Source organism: Neopelma chrysocephalum, unplaced genomic scaffold (assembly GCF_003984885.1).
Source record: "Neopelma chrysocephalum unplaced genomic scaffold, ASM398488v2 Primary Assembly neopelma1_125, whole genome shotgun sequence".
Classification (NCBI taxonomy): domain Eukaryota; kingdom Metazoa; phylum Chordata; class Aves; order Passeriformes; family Pipridae; genus Neopelma; species Neopelma chrysocephalum.
Genome location: NW_020897787.1, coordinates 1,528,891 through 1,551,994, shown reverse-complemented (window position 1 = coordinate 1,551,994; position 23,104 = coordinate 1,528,891). Strand labels below are relative to the sequence as shown.

Here is a 23,104-nt window from a genome sequence, read left to right as displayed (position 1 = left end):
GGGGGGGCTCCGACCCCCCCCGCGCCGCGGGGCCGCCACTCACCTCACTTGCGGCTGCTGAAAATCTGCTTTGCAGCTGCCGTCAGGCGCGCCCGCGCGGGGGGCGGGGCCGGGGCGGGGCCCGGCCGTGAGGGAGGGCGGAGGGCGGTGGCTCGGGGAGGGGGAGGCCCCGAGTTCGAGTCCCGCCGCTGTCGCCGGGAGGGTGTGGGGCCCACAGGCCCAGTTGTGCACCGGCGAGCTCTGGACTGAGGGAAAAACAACCAGCCCAAACCAAGCCGGTTGCATCCAGTTTTTCCTGTTGAAGGGCCAGGGTGGGGGAGAGGAGAGCTGAGGAGAAATTAGTCAGTGGCACGAGCAAAGTTGCCGGAACAAGCACGGGAATGACTCAGTGAGGAAGAAAGGAGTAACAAAGCCATTGGCTCTGCGATGTTGTTTGAGCCACCCCGGGGTTCTGACCCCAAGAAAGCCCATGTTTCCTTTGGGGTGGGTCTCACCTGCCTTGCTCACACCCAAAGGCCCCGGGTGGCAGAAGGATCCACACAGCCCAGGAGCAAACTGAGCTCCCCCGGGATGTGCCGCCGCTTTGGACACCCCATGGCAGAACATCACCCCTTTTTACAGTGGAAACTCGATCCAAGATGAAAGGCACCAGGTCAAGCATTGCCCAAATAAGCAGAGAATTAAAAGTAACTGAGGAAACCCAAGGATACAGGCCCGTGCCAGGCCCGTGCAAAGCGACACCTTCCCTGGAGTAGGGCTGCACAAGTGATGGAAAACCAGGAGGGTGCAGTGGGTGTGGAAGCAGCTGTAACTCCTTCTGGTGGCAGGTTGGTGCTCCAGGAGGGGCAGGGAGTGTGGGGACATGCATTTTTCCATGTTTATTAGAGGGTGGTAGCAGAAAGCCTCTCCTTGGGCGATACCCATCTCCTGTCCCCCCTCCCGTGCTGCATCCCTCCGGAGGGTGATGCTCAGTCCCAGCCTGACCCCACCATCTACGGGCTGCCCACGTGCCCACCATGTCCCAGCCCCATCACATGGAATATCCCACAGCAGGACAGAAAACATCAGCTTAGAACTCCCGTCAGGCAGCCAGCCACAGCCACAGAAGTTTGGGGATCTCGTATTTGAAAGAGAAAAAGGAAAAGTCAAACATTGTTTCAGGTAGGTTTTCCACTACACCTCCTTCCCATTGCTGGCAGGGGGAATCAAAGCCTTAGAAAGAAATCCCAGTCACGTTTGGGAGCAGGACCTTGGCCAGGCTCTGCTCTGAACACCACGTTTCTCAGCATCTCTGTTCGGGTCACAGAGCTGTCAAAGCAGGTGAGATTTTAATGTATATGGCGTGGAGCAAGCCCCAGGGAAATTAGCTTTCCCTTGAAGTCAGCTGCACGTTGCTCTATTTATTATTCATGCCTTGCTTGCTTTTTTTTTTTAATGCAAGCATGGTGACATCTTAATATGCTGAAAAGCACAGAGGTGCTGCCAAAGTTTCCCCTTCACTCCAGCCCTCTGACACATCTTTATTGGCTCAAAGAGAGAAATTAGCCTTTCCTCTCCCAGGAGCAAGGGCTAATCCTTATGAGTCACCCACTATCTCCAAATCACTATATATATAAAATATAGGTGTGTATATATACAATACTGACATATTATTTTTATATATATATTCATATAGTGACATCCATAAGGACTTGAGAGAACAGATATGTAGAGAAATGTGCATACCCCAGTCATTTAACAGGGCATGAAGGACACACAGCACCACTTTTGAGCAGGCCCAGGGCACAGGCAGCCCTCAGGCTGGGATGCTGGGTGGAGAACAGGTGGGTGCCAGCCCCTTCCACACCTCTGAGCTTAGAACACGGCCCTGACCCAGCTGGGAGGGCAGAGAGAGCTGGCCAGGGGCAGGCAGGGGCTGTGGCACCCAGCAGCCCTGGGGGTTTGCTGGTCACTGCAGTGGCTCCCCAGGCTGAGGAGGGAGGTCCCAGGCACAGGCACAGACCAGTGGGAAATCCCAGCTGGCTGAAAATCCCACACAGCGTCCTGAAGGGGAGCGAGTGCAGGCACGGCTGAGGTGGAGCATCCCCTGCACCCATGGCCACCACTGAGACCAAAACCTCCCCTTCCCCGGGCAGAGAAAAACTCCCCCGTGCACCTGAGGCATCCTCCCTGGATTCCCAGAGGAACTGGTTTCCTTGCAGACCACAGTTCTCATTCCACCAACCAAGGCAAGAAGAAACCAAATCCGGAGTCACAGGAGGCAGCAAACCCACCCCAGGCTGTTTGCATGGCTGCTGTTCAGCTGCACCAGGAGAGCAGCACAAGGGTTGCTTTTGAGCCCTCACTTCAACAGCAGCGGGAGGGGCTGGTTTGCAGAGGTGAACACCAGCCCCCCCAGGGAGGATAGAGACCCCCAGGACCACCCCATCCTGCTGGGCTCATCCCTCTCTGGCCTGCTTCTCCTGCCTGGAGAGCCTGTCCCAGCCGGAGATCCAGCTGCAGGCTGGGCTGGCTCGTGGTTTCTGCACAGCTGAGCCAGCAGTTATGAAAATTCCCAGCTCCTTCCAACACCTCTTCTGCCCCAAACCCAGCAACAACCAGCAAGCTGCCCAGGGATACTGGGATGTTCTCCCCCCTGGGCAGCTCTGTGCTGCACTCAGGGGTGGGGAGCAGCCTTATCTGTGGGGTGCTGGGGTGGAGTCCCCTTTGCCTGCCCCCACCACAGAGCCAGAGTGCTGAGGGTCCTGAGCGGGGACCAACGTGGGCAGCTGAAATCAAACCCCCCAGAGTGACTGGAGAAGCCCCCCTGGCTCCCCAGTGACTCCAGGCAGGATGGCATTTTCAAGATTGGGCAAACCACCATCATTCGGGCAACTGCTCGTGACAGGCAAAAAATTAAATTTTAAAAGAACAAAATTACCCTCCTCACTCTCCAGATTATGGAGCACTTCTTGGAAAATGCCCAAATTCAGGCCCAGGGCTCAGGAAGCAATGTGCAGCTCTCTGAAAATTATAATCAATTTTTAAAGCCTGGCTGAGCTGTTAATGTTTCTGACTGAAGGAATGGCAGTGGGTGCATCCATTGGAGACAGTCCAGGTCCCCTGCTACCAAAGCCTTGTGGTGCTGTCACATTTTGGGGTGAGAGCGACAGCTTCAGGGAATTACTGAATTCTTACCTAATTTTCCTAAATTCCACACATCCGCGGGTGGGTGTTGGTAGGGAAGAGCTGGGCTTTGGAATCCAACCGGTCAAAAGAAAAGGGGGAAAAAATGCAAAAGTTACCAGGAGGGACTAAAAACTCACCAGGGCTCGCAGGCGTGGGATGGAGCCGCCCGTGGGGAAACGCTCGGCGGCTCCGAGCGAAGGAGAGCTGCCCTCTCCCGACGGGATGCGACAGGGACACGGATCGGGGACACGGATCGGGGCTGTGCGGGAATCTGCCCGGGAAAACGGGCTGGAAACGGCCCCCGGCCCGGGCAGCGCTGGTTCGGTCGCGGGAAGGATGTTTGCCATAAAGCTCCGGAGTTGCTCCGGTTTTTCTGGAGGTGCGCTCCCCGCTGAGAATTTTGGGATGGCAGTTAGGAGTGGATCCAAACAGCGCCGGCAGCTCCCGGCGGGGGGAGAGCGTTGCTCGTGTGCTGGGGGAAGAGTTGGAACTCTCCAAGGGGGGTTATCCCGCCTCTTCAGGGGGATTTATCCCACAGACAGGAGTTTGGGGTCCCACCGAGGTGGGCAGTGCCCCAGCGGTGCCAGGCTGGGGGTCCCCGCGTGGGCAGGGGCTGGCAGCACTGAACCCAGCCTTTCCCAGGGGACACCCCGGCTCCGGTTTTCGCTGGCTCAGCACTTCTGCCCTCCTCTGCCCTGCCCTGCCCTGCCCTGCCGGGATGGTTTCAATCACCCAGAGAGCCGCTGGAGCGGCGGCCAAGGTTAACACGGGCAGGATGTGCAGCGTCAGCTCCCTGCCGGGGTCCGAGGAGCTGCTCCGCACCCGCGGGGCTGGGGGGGCACAAAGGGCCCTTTTCCAGCGGGCCGCTTGCCCGCACACGCGGAGCCTCCAGCATGTCGTGAGCCTTGCCCAGAGCCTCGCCCAGAGCCTCCCTCGCTGGGGCTCACACGCTCCGGGAGAGGGTCCTCCTCCCTGCCGGGCGTGCGGGACCCGCAGCCGTGCAGCCCACGGGGAATAAAGGTTTTCGAGGTGATGCTGTGCCTGCCCAGGAGCAGGCAGGTGATGAGCCTGGCACGGGCCGGGGAGCACGGCAAGGCTTTGGCACACGCTGTGCTCTATCGGGACCAAGGTGGTCACAGACATCACTTCTCACACGCCAGGATTTGGGTTCCTGGCAGCTACAAAAGCTCCCCCGTATTTTTGCACCGCGCTCGGCATCCGCAGATGGGCAGAAACGGGGCGGTCCCGGCGCTGCCCCGAGGATGCTGCGATGCTCCGTCAAACGCTGCCCAAGGAGCGCAGCCGGCGCGGCTCCTGCCCCTCACGGGGCATTTTACAGGGCTGGGCCGAGGGCAGGGGCTGAGGAGGAGGAGGTGGGTGAGCACGGAGCGTTCCGAGAAGCGAGGGAGCAGCGGTGAAAGCCGGCGATGGAGGGGCCGTTCCCCGCAGCGCTCCCGGCGCGGTCCGAGCGCTTCGCGGAACTCGTCCCTTCCAGATGTATTTTAAAAGCTCTGATTCGTGCAGGGCTAGATCTAAACCGGCTTCGGCTTCATTAGAAACAGATGCGCTGGTTTCTGTTTCCTCCTCGGGGCGGTTTAGCCCGGGAGACGCTGCCGGGCGTGGGCAGGATGGGGCGCGGGGGCAGCGGGCAGAGGTGATGGGCATTCGGTCCTTCCCGGGTCAGTCAGCGCAGAGCCACCGGCGTCAGCAGCTGCTGCCAGGGGGCCGTCTGTCCTTCCAGCCAGCCCCTGGCCACTGCACCCTCCCTTTGGCTGCCGCCCAGCCAGGCACTTGGGGTTTTAATTGTGCCTCGAAAACTCGTGGGGAAATTCACCCTGGGGCAAAGCAGGGGGATCCTGTAAAAATAAAATTATTTAAAGCACGGGTTTTATGAAAAAAAGTAACAGATGGATTTGGGGTTTCTATAGAATCCTATATACAATTCTATAGAATCCCCAAACCCCTTATTCCAAGGGTTTATGGAGCCAGGAGTGCTGCGTGGGTGGCAGGGCTTTCACGTGGGCTGAGTTTCTCCTCCAGAGATGTTTCCAAAGTGGATGTCTGAGTGGCAGAGCAGATGATGAGGAAGGGCCATGGGTCAAAGTGCTCAAGGAGTGGGGCAGAGGGGTCAGCCCCCACACCAGCCTGCTCCAGGCCTGGTGCTCAGGGTTTTGTCATTTGGCAGGAGATGAGTCAGAGCTGCAGGGGCCCTCCCAGAGCCCCCGAAGATCTCTGGCTCCCCGCTTTGTCACTGACTTCTGGTGAGTGAGCAGTGTGGGAGTGACTCGAATCACGGGCTGTGATGGACAGAACCGACAGCAGAGGTGCTCCAGGAGCCTCTCCCCAGTGCCCCTGTGGTCCTGCTGGCACCTCCTGCCCTGGGTGCAGGAGCAGAGGATGCTGGGAGGGTTTGAAGGAGCTGGTGACTGAGGCACCTTGTGGGCGTTGGTGGTTTCAGGAAGTCACGCAGCCCCCAGGACCACCAGCCCCAGGTCCCAGTCCCACACCGGACGTGTCTGCAGAGCAGAACCGAAAGCAGAACTAAAAAGAGGATCTGTCCTCTCCTCTGTGTGGGAGCACCCGCCGAGCAGCCCCGGGCTGGGGCCATCGCTGCCAGGAAAGCCCTCGGGGGCTCCTCGGCGGCAGCAGCTGCTCTGACCCCAGCAGGAGGCAATCCCTGGGCAGCTCAGGAGCAGTCTGTGCCTGCAGCACTGCCTACCCCTGCCTGCCTTCCTCACCCTGGCCCCCGGACCCCAAACACAGCCAGGAAAAATGACCTGGAAGGTTCCCTGCCCATGGCAGGGGGTTGGACTGGATGCTCTTTAAGATCCCCTCCAACCCTAACCATTCTCTGGTTCTATGCAGGATTGGGCATCCCCAGCTGTCCCCCTCCTCCTGCACTGCAGCAGCTGTGGGCACAGGCTCCTGTTAAATCCACCTTCCCAGGGCTTCTTCCCTGAACCAACTTACTTCTCCCCATACCAACCTCAGCTCTTCATGTCTGAGCTCTCCCAAGGGGCATGGCTTGAACAGCCATGATCTGCATCACTGCTGTGAAGGGCTGAAGCCCTGAAATGCTTCCAAAATCCTGCAGCAGCAGCACAGCCACCCCAGTCATCTGCTCCAGGAACAGTCAGTCACACGGGAAGTGATTGGGGCCAAGAGCATCCCACAGCCAAAAAGCTTTAGTTCTCTTACACTGCTTGTTTCCCTACACCTATACTTTGCTGGTTTTTGTAAGGTGGGAATAGCAAGAGCTGAAAGGGTTGGGGATGCAGCTGGGAAAGGCTCAAAGGGACAGACTCTCCCAGCAAACCAGTGGGTAACAGCTGGAAAAGCCAGGAGCTTTCAGGAGCAAACTTTGCTCCAGCCCTAGAAGGTCTTTCAGTTTTCAAGCTGAAAACCTGCTCTGGGGAAGAAAGAAGATTGAAAAGGGGGAAATGCAGTAATGGCACCAGTTCCTATGAAAAACAGAGAATCAGCTGTGGAACAAGGGAAAGAAGAGCACCAGGAAAACCCACATCTTCCAAGCCCACCTTGTCAAGTCCAACAGGGTGGAAAACAGAGTTACACATCAGAAGAGTTGTGGGGAGCACCAAAGACTTGGCAAAAGTCTCCCCAGTTGTGATAGACTGTGGACAAGGCTCAGTAAGAGGCACTTGGCTGAGCAAGGAGCATTTCAGTTCCCCAGCCACCCCCTGTGCCGGGTGACAGCCCCAGCCCAGGCAGCACTCGGCTCTCCTGCGCTGCTTTCTCCTTCTCTCACTCCTGAGCTTTAAGAAACGAGCCCAAGGCAACTCTGAAAATTCACTTATCTCAACCTGTAATTGAGAAACCTATTTAATAGTTACTTAAACCCTGAGCAGCTCTGAGCATGCAGCAGCTGATGAATATGCATGGCCTGGGATTTGCATTTCATGGCAGTGTGAAGACAGGATGTCAGGCAAATGAGCTCTGAGAAATGTTGCCCATGCAAATGTTCACTCTGCTCCAACTTCTCACTGCAATTCTCATCCTTGAAGCCATTTTTGTCGTTCTCTTATTTGCATTGGAAATGTAGTTAAAAAATAATTTAACTTCACAGAAATTGGTCCTTCTTCTATGCAGACAGGATGGATTCTTCACTACATCTGTGATAGAGTGGAGACCTGAATCACTGACAGGCAAAAATAAATGCAGGAGTCCTGCTGACACTGTGGTGGGCCAGGCAGTTCTGAAGGTCTCCAAAACCACATCTCCTTCATTTAACTTCCCAGCCCTTACCTGAACAAGGCTTGTTATTAGACAAACCACCAGAGATCTTCAGGAACAGAAAAGCTGCTGTTTTCACCCCCAGTTTCATTTTCTGCTTTCAGAGGGGGGACCATGAACACAGGACAGCTGCTGTTCCCCTTCAGAGAGACCAGGAAAACCTGCTCATCCAGGCTTTGAGAACTTCAGCAAATGGACTAAACATTGAGAGTCCCACCTGCACTACTGCATCCAGCTCTGGGGTCCCCAACAAAAGGACATGGACCTGCTGGAGCAAGTCCAGAGGAGGCCACAAAGAAGCTCAGAGGGCTGGAGCACCTCTCCTGTGTATATAGGAGTTGTTCAGGCAGGAGAAGGTTCCAAGAAGACCTTAGAGCCCCCTCAGTAATTAAGAGTGCTAGAAGAGTTTGAGAGGGACTTTCAACAAGGGCATGAAGTGAGAGGACAAAGGGAAATGGCTTCAAACTGACATAAAGGGGAGGTTTAGATTAGATATCAGAAGAAATTCTTCCCTGTATGTCTCTTTTACAAGCTACCTCCCTTCCAAACTGAAGAACATCTCCAGGAAAGCCACAGGTCACAGCAGGGCTGATTTTAGGAGTTGTTCTCTGATCTGTTCACAGTCAGATTGTGAAAATATACAATAATGTTACATGTGGTCTTTTTGCATGTAAATGCTCTCAAAGCAGAAAGCAGCTCTCCAGTTATTACGCAATTCTCTGCTTGATTTCAGTCCATAACCAGCACCGTCAGTCATTCAGTATTAACTATTTCAAGTTATACCACCTCAAGTTTTAGCAGCTTCACAGTAGCACTACAATACTCGTATTTTGCCCACAGTATTTTATCACATTTCCCCATTTCCTGAATTCCATCGCGCAAACCCCCTTCTTCCTCCCCGGCCCAAAGCAGCCCAATTAACAAGGTTTAATGGCTGCTGTGACAAAGTGCCACAAACAACACCCTCCTGTAGGGGCACACAGCCCAACAACCCAACGAGGTACAACTGCCCGGGGCACTGCAGCACGGCCCTGCTCCCAGAGCAAGCAGGGCAGAGCAGTTCCAAGAATTTTAGGGCAGAAAAATCCACATTTTCCCCATTTTATTAAAGGTTCCCTCCCGGAGAGCTGCTGAACACGAGGGTTGGTGCAGTGACCACTGGATGTCACTGCTGCTTTAGCCACGGCCAGCAGGGCAGCCCTGCACGGGCATGGGCTGCAAAGTCACCCCACAAACACCACCACGTCAGCAGGGACTGCCAGGCAGCCAGAAAGAACTTCACAGCACCTCCTTTTCACTACACAGAAGTTTATTATGAAAGTTAAACGTACAACACAAAAAGTAGCAAAAGCAATCCTGTAGCTTAAGGCAACTCTTACAGGAGATGAACTTGAGAAAAGATGATGCAACTTCAGTTTAAATAGAAATCATGAAAAATATCAAATTGCATCAATAACTTAAAATGCACTTTAAAAAGTCTGCGCTAACCAGCAGAGGGGAAGGGCTGTGATCTTAATGCCAGCATTAAGATATGGGAAGCAGCAGAATGCTAAATGATGATAGGGAAAGTTCAGTATTTACACAGAGATAGCAACGTTAATATCTGAGAGCGTCATTTCCTGTGTACTTATGGTTCAAAACCACCGTCTGAAACGTTAGGAAAACCTTTTAAAATAAATCTTCAGACTATTCCATCAAAAATACACAGATGGCAGAGAAGATCCAAGGCTGGGGCTGCGTGCAGATGCATGCGTGTGTCCCTTAAATAACTCTTTGCAGAAACACTTTAGAAAAATTACTTCTTTGGGGGAAGAAAAGCAAGAAGAGTACGTGGCCACAGAGTGAAAAAGATTATCTTTCAGGTGAATCACATTTAAGTTGAAGTATCAAAATATTTCTATTCGATGAGATTCTCACAGTTTACAGTTAATGACATTTTTAAGTGAATGTTAAATATTCATATTATTAACATACAAAGATTCTCCTTCACATTGACATCTGCTTACATTTTTGCAAGACCTCTTTTGCATCAATTGTTTTGCCATTAATGAGGAATGTGTAATTGTCTTAATTATAGAATTTAATAAAGATTTAACTGTTCTAACCATACAGAGTTTCTAGCTTTAAAATAATTCTTAAAATACTGAAGTCAGATCACCTATTTTAAAAAGGTATTTAAGTGACATTTTAATCAATCAGGCTGTACAGGAAGCACCACATTTTAACAAAGCCAAATGACATCACATTTCCAATCAATTTTCTTCAAATATTGGATGCAATGAAAACTTTGGAACGAGTCCATTCACCATCACCCCAAATAAACCAAGATTAATTCACACATTAATCCATCCCAAATCTTACCCTGTTAGAAAATGCAATATATGCTGCAATGTAGTCTTAACTTGCATAAGATTTAATAGAAGTGGCCTGTGTGCAGTGTGAGGCTCCTGCACACAACCTCATCTCAGCTCTTCACCATTCAGCACAACTTTACAAAAAGCCTAAGATACAAAATATACTTAAAGCAGTTATCTTAAACATGATTTCATACATATCACCTTGGCAGCTGATCACTTTTGTTCCCAGTTCAAATGCTGTTGGATCTGATGGTGGAGTTGCAGTATCCCTTTCCAGAAGGAGTTAAAAAAATCCCTGAATAAACCAGAAGCCAGCCTGCGACTTCCTCTGAGTTTCAGTAAAGCACTATATACAGGGGACAAGAGCCACCCAACCTCACGGGGGACAGAGTAAAACCCAAGCCAGATACCGGGGCAGGATGTGTTAATGCCTGAAAATATACATTGGAAGATTTTTATCGTTTAAAAAGTGGAACTAATGAATTGTTAGCAGTTAAAAGAATACTGCAACTGTAACATTTACAAACCCACAAAGTTTGAAAACCGACTCCAACAGCTCTGATTCACTGGGTTTAGCTTGGAAACAACGCAAAATAATGTCAGCAGTTTTAAGAAGGTCTTGCAAATTTAGGAAAAAAAAGAAAACTGAAAGGAAGATAAGAATGCGTATCTAAAATAAAGCAGGAGCACAATAAGGACAATCGAAATTCCAAAAGCCCATATTAAAAAATTAAGCTTGGAATGCATTGGCTTCCAGCAGTTTAAAAAAAAAAACCAAAACAACAACAAAAAAAGTTCTAAATCTGCAATATCTTGACCTATTTTTAAGTGACAATTTTTATTACAGTTGAGAAAAATGGTTTTATAGCTGCATAAGTTTCCATTTCACTAAAATAGTGCCAACGAAAATAAGTTTGCATAGAAAAAACAAAATTTCCAATTGCCACTGGCTACATGCTTAAAATGGGAAATGCAGGTATTGTAACACAAACATAGTGCAAACCATGGCAGGTCGTGGTGACTTGGACTGCCTCAGGTCAGGAACAGACCATAATATACCCAGTTCTCACAGTTTCTGGTCTTTTATTCAACCCTTTGCCAGGTAGAAGCAATGCACGTGTGCAGCCCATTAACGGAGTTTGAGATCATCTCCACTGCCCAGGTTGGAGCCAGGACTAGGGTCTTGCTGTCTTCTTGCCTGCAGCAATAAACACACATTGGACATCAAAAAAGGCAATCAGTCAATTTATTCAGTGCATTAACGTGACTAAAACCACAACCAATTTAAGGCAGAAACTTTACAATTCAGGCAGTAACCAAAGCGTTAATTTTTAACACCCAAATCATTCTGTGCCCCTCAATTCAATGGTCCTCCATGAGCAGCAGCAATCCCAGCTGAGAGCTGTGGGCCCAGCCAGCCCTGGGCAGTGTGGGCACATCCCCCTGCTCCAAAGGCCCTCCTGCAGCCAGGCTTTAAACAGCACCTCAACTTCCAGAACAGTCAGGTAACAATTTTGTGCCTCTTTTTCCAAAACAATTTTATTTCCCTTCTGTTAACCTTTTCTGCAAATGTTTTCAGTACCAAGATTTTAGAGAGAAAGGCTACAATGCAAGATGGCAGAGCATGTCACATCATTTCCAAATAAATCTCCCCTCAGCATTTTTACATGGGAAACATTTACTTTGGCTTCTTCAGGAATCAGGAATTATATAATTCTGGAATTATAACATGGTAACACACCAGCATAATTTAATCGATAGATTGACACACATTTTAACAAATCATTCAGCTTTGACTACCAAAATAACTGTAGAAAGGTTAATGAAGGAAAGCCCACACTTTTTTTTTTGTTTTTCTTCAACAGAAAAGTAATCTGTGTTGTAAAGATTTTTCTTAAAATGAAATGGTTGTTCAACAAGTCTTAAATGAGTGTGACAGTATCTATTTAGAGTTCTACCAAGAGTAACAAAACAGAAACAGTTCCACTTTGCATACTCTTCTCCTATTGAACCCACTGCAACAAGATTTCTTCTGGTTTTAACTGTTGCCTCTTTCTTCTGGAAGGAAACAAAGGCAAGCACTGTCTACAAGAATTACCAAAATCTTACTTCTACTAATCTTCTACCAATTTTGCACTCGATAAACATTTTTACACTTAACTAGAAAAGACCAGCAAGTTAATTGCTGCCCTACTGCTGCTCTAAAAGCAACAGTGTTCCTTCTTCAGAAAGCAAATCACACACACAGCAATTTTATTGTCAAATTTCGGTGAAGATTCCAAGATACGGGCATATGGTTGCATTTATGCTTTGCTTAAAGTGGTCTTTCCTTTCAAAACATATGAAAGGAGTTGTGTGATCCGTGACCTCGCTGCTGCCTGCAGAGTGTGCAGAAGCCACTGGTGAACCACCACCAGCTTTGCCCTTTCAAGTGCTGTGCAGAAGGCACGACAAATGACCCTCCAGTGCACCAGAAGCACTCATTACAATATCTTACACTGGTGTATGTGGATAAAGGAGTCATTTTGCAATTCAGTAAGTGGGGATTTACACAAGCCATGGTAACGTGTTGGAATGACAGCCCTGCCTCAGACACCCTCCTCTGCTCGTGCTCTTCTGCTCTGCAGGACAACACGTGTGGAACACGCTGGGTCTGTCCCCAGCCACCCTGCCAGGGCACACGGGGTGGAACCACCACAGCTGTGCTCCACAGGCACAAAGAACACCAGGAGAAATAAAACCTGCTCAGGAAAGACCAGAGGAGTGCCCTGGTTTGTAGGCAGGCAGCGCCCTGGGCAGCACCAGGCACTGGGGCTGAGTTTGTTCACTGGCAATTGGCAAAACACAACTTTCCTTGGAAATGCCACAAGACCCTGAACCCCCCGTGCAGGAGGAGTGTGATGCCAGCAGGGCAGTGTCTGCTGCTTCTCAGCCTACTGCAGGAAGCTCAAACTTCCCTTTTCTACATGTCAAATGGCACTTCCCAGACTTCTCTCAGCTGAGGGTCCCACACGCCCGGCACAGCTCATCAATCCTCTGAACTGCAGCATTTGCTGTAATTTTTGAAATGCATACCTTCTGCTGCCATGCAAAAGCACCAGAATTACTCTCAGTGAATAATGAGCTCAGCTTCTCCAGGATTAAGGAGACCTGCTTCAATTAAGAAAGATGCATCTATCTTTGCCACTGGGAAATGGAATACCCTGCCATGAGTCATGCATAATGAGCCATGAGAAAACAGTAGTTAGTCATTTTTTTCTCTCCATATTTCATTTTTTTCAGTCAAATGTTGACTTTAAGTTTGAAGGAGCACTACTTTGCATGTCCTTCATCTGCTATTTAGTGAAAGGATAAAAAACTATTTGCTTGTGAGAAAAACTTGTAAATATTACACAGATCCCACCAGAGTTGTAATGTTCCTAAAAATGAATGTTTTTTAAGCAACATTGCCAGTTTCCTTCCAAACGTCCTGAAACTGAAGAGTTAATGCCATGGACACATCAGGAGTTTCGACACCCAAAAATACTTGGCACTGAGCTTTCAGCACATGAAGCCACACAAATCTCCTGCAGCAGGGCAGGAATTGTGAGTGGCCACGAGCCATTCCAGCCTCCTGCCCTGGAGATGGTCTGAAAGAATTACAGGAACACATCTAGCAAAGAACCACTCCAGAGCCTCCTATCACACACTATTCTAGATTTATTCATGCTGAACTCACAGTGCTGATACCAGGGGGGTAATGGGACATACTGACAAAAAAGAGTTACTAACAAAAACGAGTCACTAACAAAACCATTTTGACTGGAGGGTAAACAAACAAACGTGGCCCCTGCAATACTCTTACACCTCTGCTCTCTTCAACCCTCTGATGACTGAGCTTTTTCCAAGCCTAATATATGTTAACTGGTACGGACTGAAAGTCATATTAAGAGCATGATGCAGCATTTGTATTATATTATTTTTCTTCTCAATAAGTTAGATAGCCTAAAATCATCAAATCATTAATTTTTATCACTGACTTTTTTGATAAAGGACCGTGTTGGAGCCTTTACATCTGTTCCTGGGGCACTTAGGAAAAAACAAATCTAAGAATAATGGCAATTAAGGAAGGAGGCACACAAGCAGTTCCTCCAGCTGCCAAGAGAGTCAGACACCCTCCTCCTCCTCCTCCTGCAGCCACTCAGTCCTGACCCACACTGCAGCCAGTGCTGCTTTCAACTGTGCCAACAAAACCCCTAAAAATGACTTTGAGAAAGGATCTGTAACTGCCCCCTTCCTGTGTGTGTTCTGAGGCCTCTGATGTCCCCAAGGAAGCCAAGCCCTGTCCCCACATGAGCTCAGCAGGGACAGAGGCTGCAGTCCCACCGTGGGGGTTACACGAGAGCTCTGAGAAAGCAGAACTGAGAAAGCTGGGAGTGAACTCAGCGAGCATGGCCAGGGTTGCCATGGAAAGGCCCTCCCTTTCCATGAATCACCCAAAAAACCAGCAGGGAAAATTGGGACCTCGGAATGCCAGGCAGTGACGTGACAAGCACAACCACACTGGCTGCACACAGAGCTTGGGACACTGGTGAAGAGGAGGGAAGGAAGAAGGGCTGTCATGAAGAGCAGCCAAAATAAAGTCTCCTCGTGGACAACTCCACTGCAATTCTTTAATTGGATTCTGGCAGCTCTGTCCTGCTGAAGCAGAGCAGATGCATTGTGTGCCCTGGCATCTGCCATCTAGAGTTAACTAAATAAGTGAAAAATCAGGCTATGCTACGACAAACTAAACAGTGAACATTTGGATACTCTTAGAAGGACTGTCAACCTCCTGAAAAGGGATTAAAAAAAAAAGCAACCAACCAAACCTGAGAATACACTGCAGATACTTTTCTGAAAAGAATAGAACAGCAGGATAAAACCCACCAGCACATCTGCTGGCTGCCCCCAGGCACCCTCTGCCCAAAACCTCTGCAAGAGCTGCATCTCTGTTCAAAAGCCACTGTGAAGGTACCAACCCTGGAGCACCACACTGGTGACTGGAAGGAAAGGAAAAGGCACAGCAAGAGCAAGGAGCTCTGAAGAGCTTCGAGCAGAGACTGAAATTTTTACTTTTGTATTAGAACTTCTTATCCAAGGGAAAAAAAAAAAGCTTGAAACTCTCCCTTTTAGAAAGTATTGTTTGAAGGCTGGTCTAAAGGTTATAAATTTATAATTAATATTGATTGCCTCCAGACAGTTTTCCTCTGTTGCTCAGCCCCTTTCTAACCTTCATTGACTGAAAGAAGACGCTTATATTACAGTATTCCCTGATTTGCAAGATTGATCTCCTCCCTCCTGCAGCCAGCATTGATTCTGCACAGCACAAATTGTTTTTCTGATATATGCATTCCGTGGCACTTTTACACAAACACCAGCTAAGTTCTGGTGAAGCAAATTAGTCATAACATAACTGGCTCACTCGTGGTGTGCTCACACTGTAGAACTGAGGCAAATCCACACACCCACCTTAATGCCTCTTTCTAAATTATGTTGTATTCTTCCTGTACATAAACAAATTACATCTATTTACAGTTGTACACACACAGAAGCATACACCAAGTGTACACTACCCACTGCATATGAAAAACTAACAGTTTGGGTTTCTTTCATATCCAAAAACCTGCATTAAAACTTATGCTATTTTTATGTCATTGTCAGTTTGGAGAGTACATACAATAAGTTTTAATTAAATTAATTCCAGATTAATTTTTGAGGGAAAAAAAATCCTTAAAAATCATAGAGTTTGATGAGAAAAAATAAAAAAAAACCTAACAAAATTTAAACAAAAAACCCTCCAAACTTATTGTTATGCTATACTTTCTTCTGAAGCCAGTTAGATTTGACAAAAACACTTATAATTAGTTAGAACATTTATTTACACTAAGAGTTTCATCTTTAAAAAAGAATAAGAAAGAAGGGAGAATGGTTTTACCATCTAGAACCCTGGAAGAACATGAAAGCATAAAAGTCAGTCCTACTACTTGATTTTCTTTCAACTGTAAAGTGTTTACATTTCTGTAGCAAAATCCTGTTTGCTTTTTAAGAGTTCAGGACTTCAGCACAATTAAATGAAAGCATTCCTGACAAACAACAAAAACGTGTAAAAACCTAGGGCAGGACTCAGGATTTAAAATGTAGGTAAAGTTTTCTCCAGCAGTTTTTAAAGGCTGGGGTTGGTGGGGGGTTTTTGGTGCTTTGCATTGAGAGGGATTGCTACTGGAAGAAACAAAGGTTTCAAACCAGGGGTTTTTTTTCAGCAAAATGAGGGTTTTTAAAATGGGAATTTCATGCAGTTTCCCAAAATGGTTCTGCTTAGGCATTAATGTAATTTATATTTAGCACAAGACCACAAACAGACAGATCGCTAGACTAGACTGTCTCAGGGACAAGCAAACCACTCTGCTGCTTTACTCACAGTGTTGCTAAAACAAAGAGCATGGCAGTAACATAGGAAATGAACACAAAGTAGAAAAATATGACATTTCAAAAATAGGGGTTGAAGGAATTCCATTGGAAGGCTGAGCACAGATCCAGCCCCTCCCCAGGTAAAGCAGTGGGAGCATCCTTAGCTCAGCTCCAGAGTGACACAGTCGGGCAAACTGCAGCCTCAGATCATTCTGTCTGAAATTACAGTGTGCCTGTACAGAACAAACCTTCACAGAACACCCTGACCTGTGTGCAGCAACACCCCAGAGAGCCTCCCCTCATCCCCCATCCCTGGAAAATCCCCCATCCCTGGAAAATCCCCCTCTGTGCCACTGCTCCAGCAGGAGCTGCAGGAGGCTCCTGCCTGTGGCTCCTCTGTGCTGAGCACAGGCCCTCGCTTTCTGTAGGGTTTGATCTCATGAGCAGGAGCTGTTTGAGTCTCTCCAGCCACTCAGGACAGTGGAACACGTTCTTGCATCACGTTCCTGTGGTCAGAGGACTGAATCACAAGCCAAGGTTTTTACCGGAACATTGAAGTGTTTCTAGAGGCGACTTCGCAGTAATTTCTGCAGAAAACCTCTGCTGCCACTGAACCTGGTCACTCATAGTGAAACCAAACACAACAGACACTCCTGCTGACTGACTCTCTCAACCAAGACACGAGGAGATAAAGACACAGTGAAAATTCAATACCTGCCTCAGCAACTTTCAATACCTGCCTCAGTCCCTTTAGTCTCCTCACTCTCTCCTGGTAGTTTGGTAAAGGGGGTACAAACACTTCAAGTTCATATTCCTGTTCAGAGGCATCAGTTCCAGAATACACCCCTAAAGTAACAGCCTCAGACCAAGTTTCCCAGGTGCAGCACTTGCTCATGGAAAGAGAACTTTGCCTCTGACTGGTGTGAAGCCATTAAATAGTCCAAGTCTGACAAGCAGCTCAGTGTTCCCAAACTTAATGAGCTTCCATCATTTATTTCATTTTTTTTTACAATAATCTTTAACCAGGGACAAAGTCTTTCTTTGTGTGTATCATTAAACATTCACTGTCTCAGCATTCCAACGTTTTTGTAGAAGTAAAAGCCATTAGAATACATTATTAATTCTGAAGGCACTAAGAACACTCACTGACTTCAAAAGCATCTCTGAAACAAAGGAATCCTGAACAGTGAGGCAGGATTTGCAGTATCTGATGCAACCAAGCTACACAAGTTGATACAAAAACTCAAAAGCATCTTGTATTCAAAACAAACTATGTCAAAAATGTAACAGAACACAGTTCAACTCAGAGGTGCTTAAAAACTTCAATGAAAATTCCTAAATCCACTCACACCCTATTTACATCAGAGGAGTGCACAAAAACACAACCACCTTTGGAAATTCATGCACAACCTACCTCAGATTCCGCCCTCAGATGCAAAGAATATGTTCATTAAAGTAAAGATCTGGTGTGCTAATGTGGTCATGAATGGAAGTATTTGAAGAAGAGAGGGGAAACAAACTTGACAGCACTCTGAAGGGTTTTTGTTGGTGGGGATTTTTTTTTAATTGGTTGGGGTATTTTTAGGATACTTAAAAATGAAAATTAATAAAGTGATCACTTCTAAATTGTTGCCACACTTCCCATTTTTTCCCCTTTCAAAGTGTCACTGTTCTAATATCTAATTGCCACATATGATCCACTTTAACTCCTTTCAACAGCTTATCACAGATCACTCCTGTGCAAGGATATACCACTTTAAGTCTACAAAGAGACTTAGAATAGGGAATCTTTTTTGCCCAGAAAGCTGTACAAATAAAGAATTTAATCTGATCATTTTCATATGCTGCCAGGCTTTGGATGGATAAATGTTTCCAAAGAGCTGGCGCCTCTGTTTTGGGTAGGAGTGGGTGGAATATTGCAGGATTCCCCTTCCCTCCCCCACTGGAGCAGAATCTGGTCTCCATTAAAGGCATTTCGGCTGTAATTCCACTGTCAGGAATATCCTGATTTTATACAGTGTTGCAATTCCTACAACCATCATTAACACTGATGAGATCCTGTTCCACGGCTGCCAGTTCTGAGTTTTGCTGTCTGTGCCAAGCTTAGAAGGAAAGAAAAATCTCGAGTTTTAGTAATGCTGAGAGCTGTGTGGAGACCATATTAAAAAGATTATGAGGGCAGTATCTTCATGTTTGTGCAGCACAACATCCACAAAGATTCACTCAGCACACTTAGAACTGACCTTTTCTACAAAAAACCCTTCAAGTATCACCTCTGTAGCACAACTAAAGATGCTGTTTGACCTTTTGAAGTGCACAAGCAGCACCCAGGGCAGGCTGGATTGGGGTTTTTACAGCTGCCAGCAGTGCAGGGGCAGCAGGTACCACTGACAAACCCTAGTTCCAAGCTGACTCTGCCCAGTTGCTGCATTAGAGTGGAAGTCGAGGAAGCAGTGACTGGATTGGAAACCTGATTCCTGTTTAGGAATGCACTGTCTGTCTCTGCTCTCTGCCCTGTCCCACCCAGAAGATCCCAATTTTTATGCAGTCCTAAGATCTAGATTGCAAAAGCTCATCTGTAAACATTCCAGAGGCACAGTCAGAACATCTTACCCCAAACACACAAATGAAAACTGAAACGTGAAAATCAATTATAGACCTGCAAGTATTTGAGGCAAAGATCTCTTGGTTACACACATTAAACACGTACAGTAAAATAAATAGCAAAATATGAACAAAAATGCATTGCAATTATTAAAAATCTGTATTTGCCATCACATAAATTTGATGCACCTTTTGACAATGTTTTTATTCTGCTTAAACATATTTCAAATCAGTAATTTTTCCTTTTCTTCCTTTCTGTAGGTGACCTACACCAGTGCTTTAGAGCTAGGACAACAACTATTGTTGTTTTCAGAGAAAATGGGTACTAACAGCTAATAAGGACATCACTTAATGACAACTGCTGCTGCCTTATTAAGAGCAAGAGTCTTTTCAGAAGCTGTTGAATCCAGCTCCTGCAGACAGCCAGGGATGTTGCTTTTTGTGTCTCAGTGTCAGGAGTTTTGATGTCTGTCATGAAACCCCAGATGCTCAGTGTTACCTCAATCTCACTGTTAACTGAAAGAGGTTTTTTGCACAGCTTAGCTGTAAGGAAGTGTTTTCTACACTTGGAGGAAAAATTAAGTCTCTGAGAACTCCAGAAGTTATTTCATGAAGCCTCATTCTTTTTGAGCCTTCAGCATTCAGTATGCACACAGCTTCCTCTCTGCAGTGACAGGAGTGGGGATGAAGGACACAGGGAAGGAAAATAAATCAAGAAAAACTTGAAGTAAATTGAGGTCAAAGACATAGGGCCAGACCTAAAGTTCCTACTCTGTGTTGTTAAAATGAGAGCAGGTGCCACAGACCTTCACAAACAGCTTAAAGCTAATTCTGCCTTCCCTCTGAACTGAGCCCACAGGCAGGTTCCAGCTGTGCTGGGACAGAATCACTCACTAATGCAGCTGTTGCTCCCAGGATCCAGGGGTAGCCAGGCTTCCAAGGCAAGGATTTGAGCCTTGTTCCAGCAGATGTCTGACCTGGCTGCAGCAGGGTTTGCAAGGAGACACCCTCCAGCCACCCCTTCAAAGTGAGAGACAGTGTTCTCTGTCTGCCTGTTCCCTCTCATTCTCATGCTCAGTGTCTTCCAGTTGTACTTGGAAGGGAAGAAAGTCTGTCTCATCATCTCAATTATCAGAAGGGATGCCAAAAGAAAAGTAGCTTAGCAATAACAATAATCAAATTTTCTAAAATCCAGAGAACCAGCAGATTGATCATATTGGATTACAGCAAAGCCAGGCTGCACTGATGGAGCAGGAAGGAAGAAACAGCATTAGGAAGGGAGAGAAATTCAGAGCATTTCTGTGTTCCCCCTGTTCTCTGCCTGACCCACAGCCTGCCTTAACTTGCCAACTCCCCTCATGCATTACTGCTCGTCCTCTTACAGCTCCTGCCTTTCTGACATCTCAGAGCAGCTGGTTTCCATTCCCTTTCCTGGCTCCTCTTTTCTGCTCAGTAATTTCTGCTCTCATCAAGAAAGAACAAGATTCAATACTGTGGGGCCCTGAAGAAGCAAAGAACAACACAGGGGGAAGCACACCAGTGAAAGAGAGGAGCAAGGCTCCCTGCCAGCAAGAAGAAGGTGAGAGGACAATAGAACCAGCCTGTACAAGAAAGCAGACTGTGGCATCTGATTAAATTCACTGATAATGTTTCCCACAACATGGGATAGCAAGATCCAAAATTATGCCCACAGCTCCCAAAGCCTTTTGTGTGTTCATGAGAAATGCATGGGGCAAAAGATCCCTCTCCCTGCTATTAAAATATCATTGGAGAGAGAAATGGAACTCTGTGAATAAATATGTCCTTTACAGCTTAGGTACCCCTAGAAAAGGCCATCTACAGAAAGGAAAAAAGGATAAGATCAGAGAATTCTTATCAAAGCTTTAAAAACTTTAAATCCATTTTTACAAGAGTTAAAACCGATGCATTTTGCAATTTTTATATGACGGCACTGAACAAACAGCAAACACACAACATTGTACAAACAGACAAACAAACGGAAACAATCTAAAGGTTTGGGAAAGTACTAACCAGTTACTGACAGCAGCTGTGAAACCCTCACCTCCATTTCCTCCCGGTGAGACCTGTCCCTGTCCTCGAACTCACGGGTTCTCCGTCGAGCCTCCTCGAAGGCTTGTTGTGCCAGAGCATCCTCCTGCTACCAAAGCACAGGACACACAGTGACACAAAAGGCAACCCTCCTTTCTGCCACATCACAGTTCCTGTGCACAGCAAGGATCACTCGGCAGCAAAGCCAAGAATGTCCCCCAGAACCTGCCAGGACACAGAGGAGCTCCAGCAAACGCCAGCCCAGGTAATGAAATAACACTCACCTGCACTGCAGCAGAGACAACCAGAGCTGCTGCAGCTCTGCTTAAAATGCATTTGCAAGGGAGAGCTGCTTTTCCAAAGTAGTTTAAACGCTGCTGTTCTTTTGAAAAAGCTAGGAATTCTCAGAAGTTGTATTTAAATGTATTTACATTTTATTCTCCTTATGAAAGTAATTTTGAAGGCAGTATTCACAGGTACAGCTAGTCAGAGTCCACTAGCATCACTACATAAACAATGGTAATGTCATTCTCTTGCATTAAAAAAAAAGTATTATCTAAGTTACAAACCAAATAAATCCTTCATTTTATCAAAAGCTGCTGCAGCTGCACCAGTATGAACATTCTTAATCCTTATGTTTTAAATTCATATAATTATTATATTTTATTTATTATATTTTATTTATTATAATAATTATATCATTATATAAATTTATATAATCATAATATAAATATATTTATAATTTATAATGATATATATTTATAAATTAAATTACATAATAATAAATCCTTATTATTTAAATTTAGCTGCATAAGAAAGTGCAAAGCAGAAATTATTCCTCCACTAATTAGCACACATTCCCATACATTGGAGGAGAAACCTGCAGCTTTTCAACAGCTCTGTAGTTTATTTTCAACAATGGCTTATGCACAGGAATAGATTTAATAAATTAACACTCAGGGAAAAAAAATCCTTCAAACTGTATCTTCTATTAAAAAATGTTTTAAATAAACTCTTATTAATATGTAAAGCCATTATTAATTGGGTTAGAAGTTATTTCTCTTAAAGAGGCCTTTTAACACACATTTTCTGTTCCCCATCAGAATTTTTTCGTTTTCAGGATGGAAGAGTCAAGTCTAAAGAGGTTCCACAAAACAGTGAGGGACAAACTGTGTTGTTCTCCCTCCTCCTGGCTCTCCAGCTGGAATTACCACTGACCCTGCTCACCATTCCCACATTATTTTAAAGTTGATCATTTGAAGAGAAGCTCAACCTTGGCTGCTGGAGGACACAAACACACAGAGAGCCCAGCTGAGTGCTCACCTACCAGGGGACTGAGCACATCAATTTTTTAATTTCAGATAAAGCAAGCCCAGCCCCAGAAAACCTTAAATTGCCTTTTTTGCCGTGGGCACAGTGCAGGGCCCTGGAGCTGCTCTGTGAAGTGAGGGGAAGGGGCTCCCTCGGGCCCAGGGCAGGGAAACACAAACAGCTGCCAATCCTCTGCCCCACAGCTCCCCTGAAAGCCACGGAGCAAGGCAAGGCTTAAAGCTGCCAACAACATTTTCACACTGCCTGCTATTTTTAAGGGTAGAATTTGGCCCTTTATAGATATCTTAATGTTCATCCGAGGCACAGCAATCAAGGTCAGACAGCAGAAAGTGAGTTTGTTCTTAATAATGCAGAAGGAGAGAGAGAAAACAGATAAGCTCCTCTCCCAGATGACTACAGGAAAGCTGCCTCCTAGTTTACAGAAGAGAGTTATGTCTTTCTTACCCTTTTCTTAAACAGACTTAAATAGAAGCAGACTCTTTTTATCATCAAAGGATTTTGCATTTTGCCATCATTTACAGTGGTCAGGAACTGAGAGGATGACACACAGCCTCAGCCAGGATATTTTAAAGAAATGGTCATAACCAAAAGAAGCCAAATTAGAAATTTATGGGGGGAAAAAAACCCAATATGTTGACATCCAGGATGAAGATGTGCTGACAGCTGAAACACTGGTTTACTTATGTCTGAGAAAGCAGAAGAAAAAAGCATCACAATTTTCTTTTTTTTTTTTTAGTAAAAAAAAAAAATTCTGCTCTACTCTTGGTGATACATTCTAACAAATTAACCAATGTCTCAATCTTACACAATGGGAATTTAACAAACACTTTTAAAAATGTCACTCAGTTCTAGGAATTACAGCCTAGTGAATGCAGCTGTATGAGACCAAATCATTTACACATCTCAGTTTTATT

The 23,104-nt window shown here is 46.5% G+C and overlaps 1 protein-coding gene across 2 annotated transcripts in view; it reads right to left on the bottom strand.

Moving 5' to 3' along the window:
- Positions 1-8,710: 8,710 nt before the first annotated feature.
- The window catches only part of CBFB (core-binding factor subunit beta), a 37,790-nt gene continuing 23,396 nt past the window's right edge, over positions 8,711-23,104 (bottom strand). Inside the window, exons 5-6 of one of the 2 annotated variants that reach the window (XM_027698283.1) lie at positions 20,841-20,967; positions 8,711-10,974 (exon numbers count right to left, since the gene is read on the bottom strand). In XM_027698283.1, the coding sequence (XP_027554084.1) occupies positions 10,952-10,974; positions 20,841-20,967 (150 nt within the window). In that variant the 3' untranslated portion in view covers positions 8,711-10,951. The remainder of the gene's footprint in view (positions 10,975-20,840; positions 20,968-23,104) is intronic. The other variant, XM_027698282.1, reaches the window with a different exon arrangement.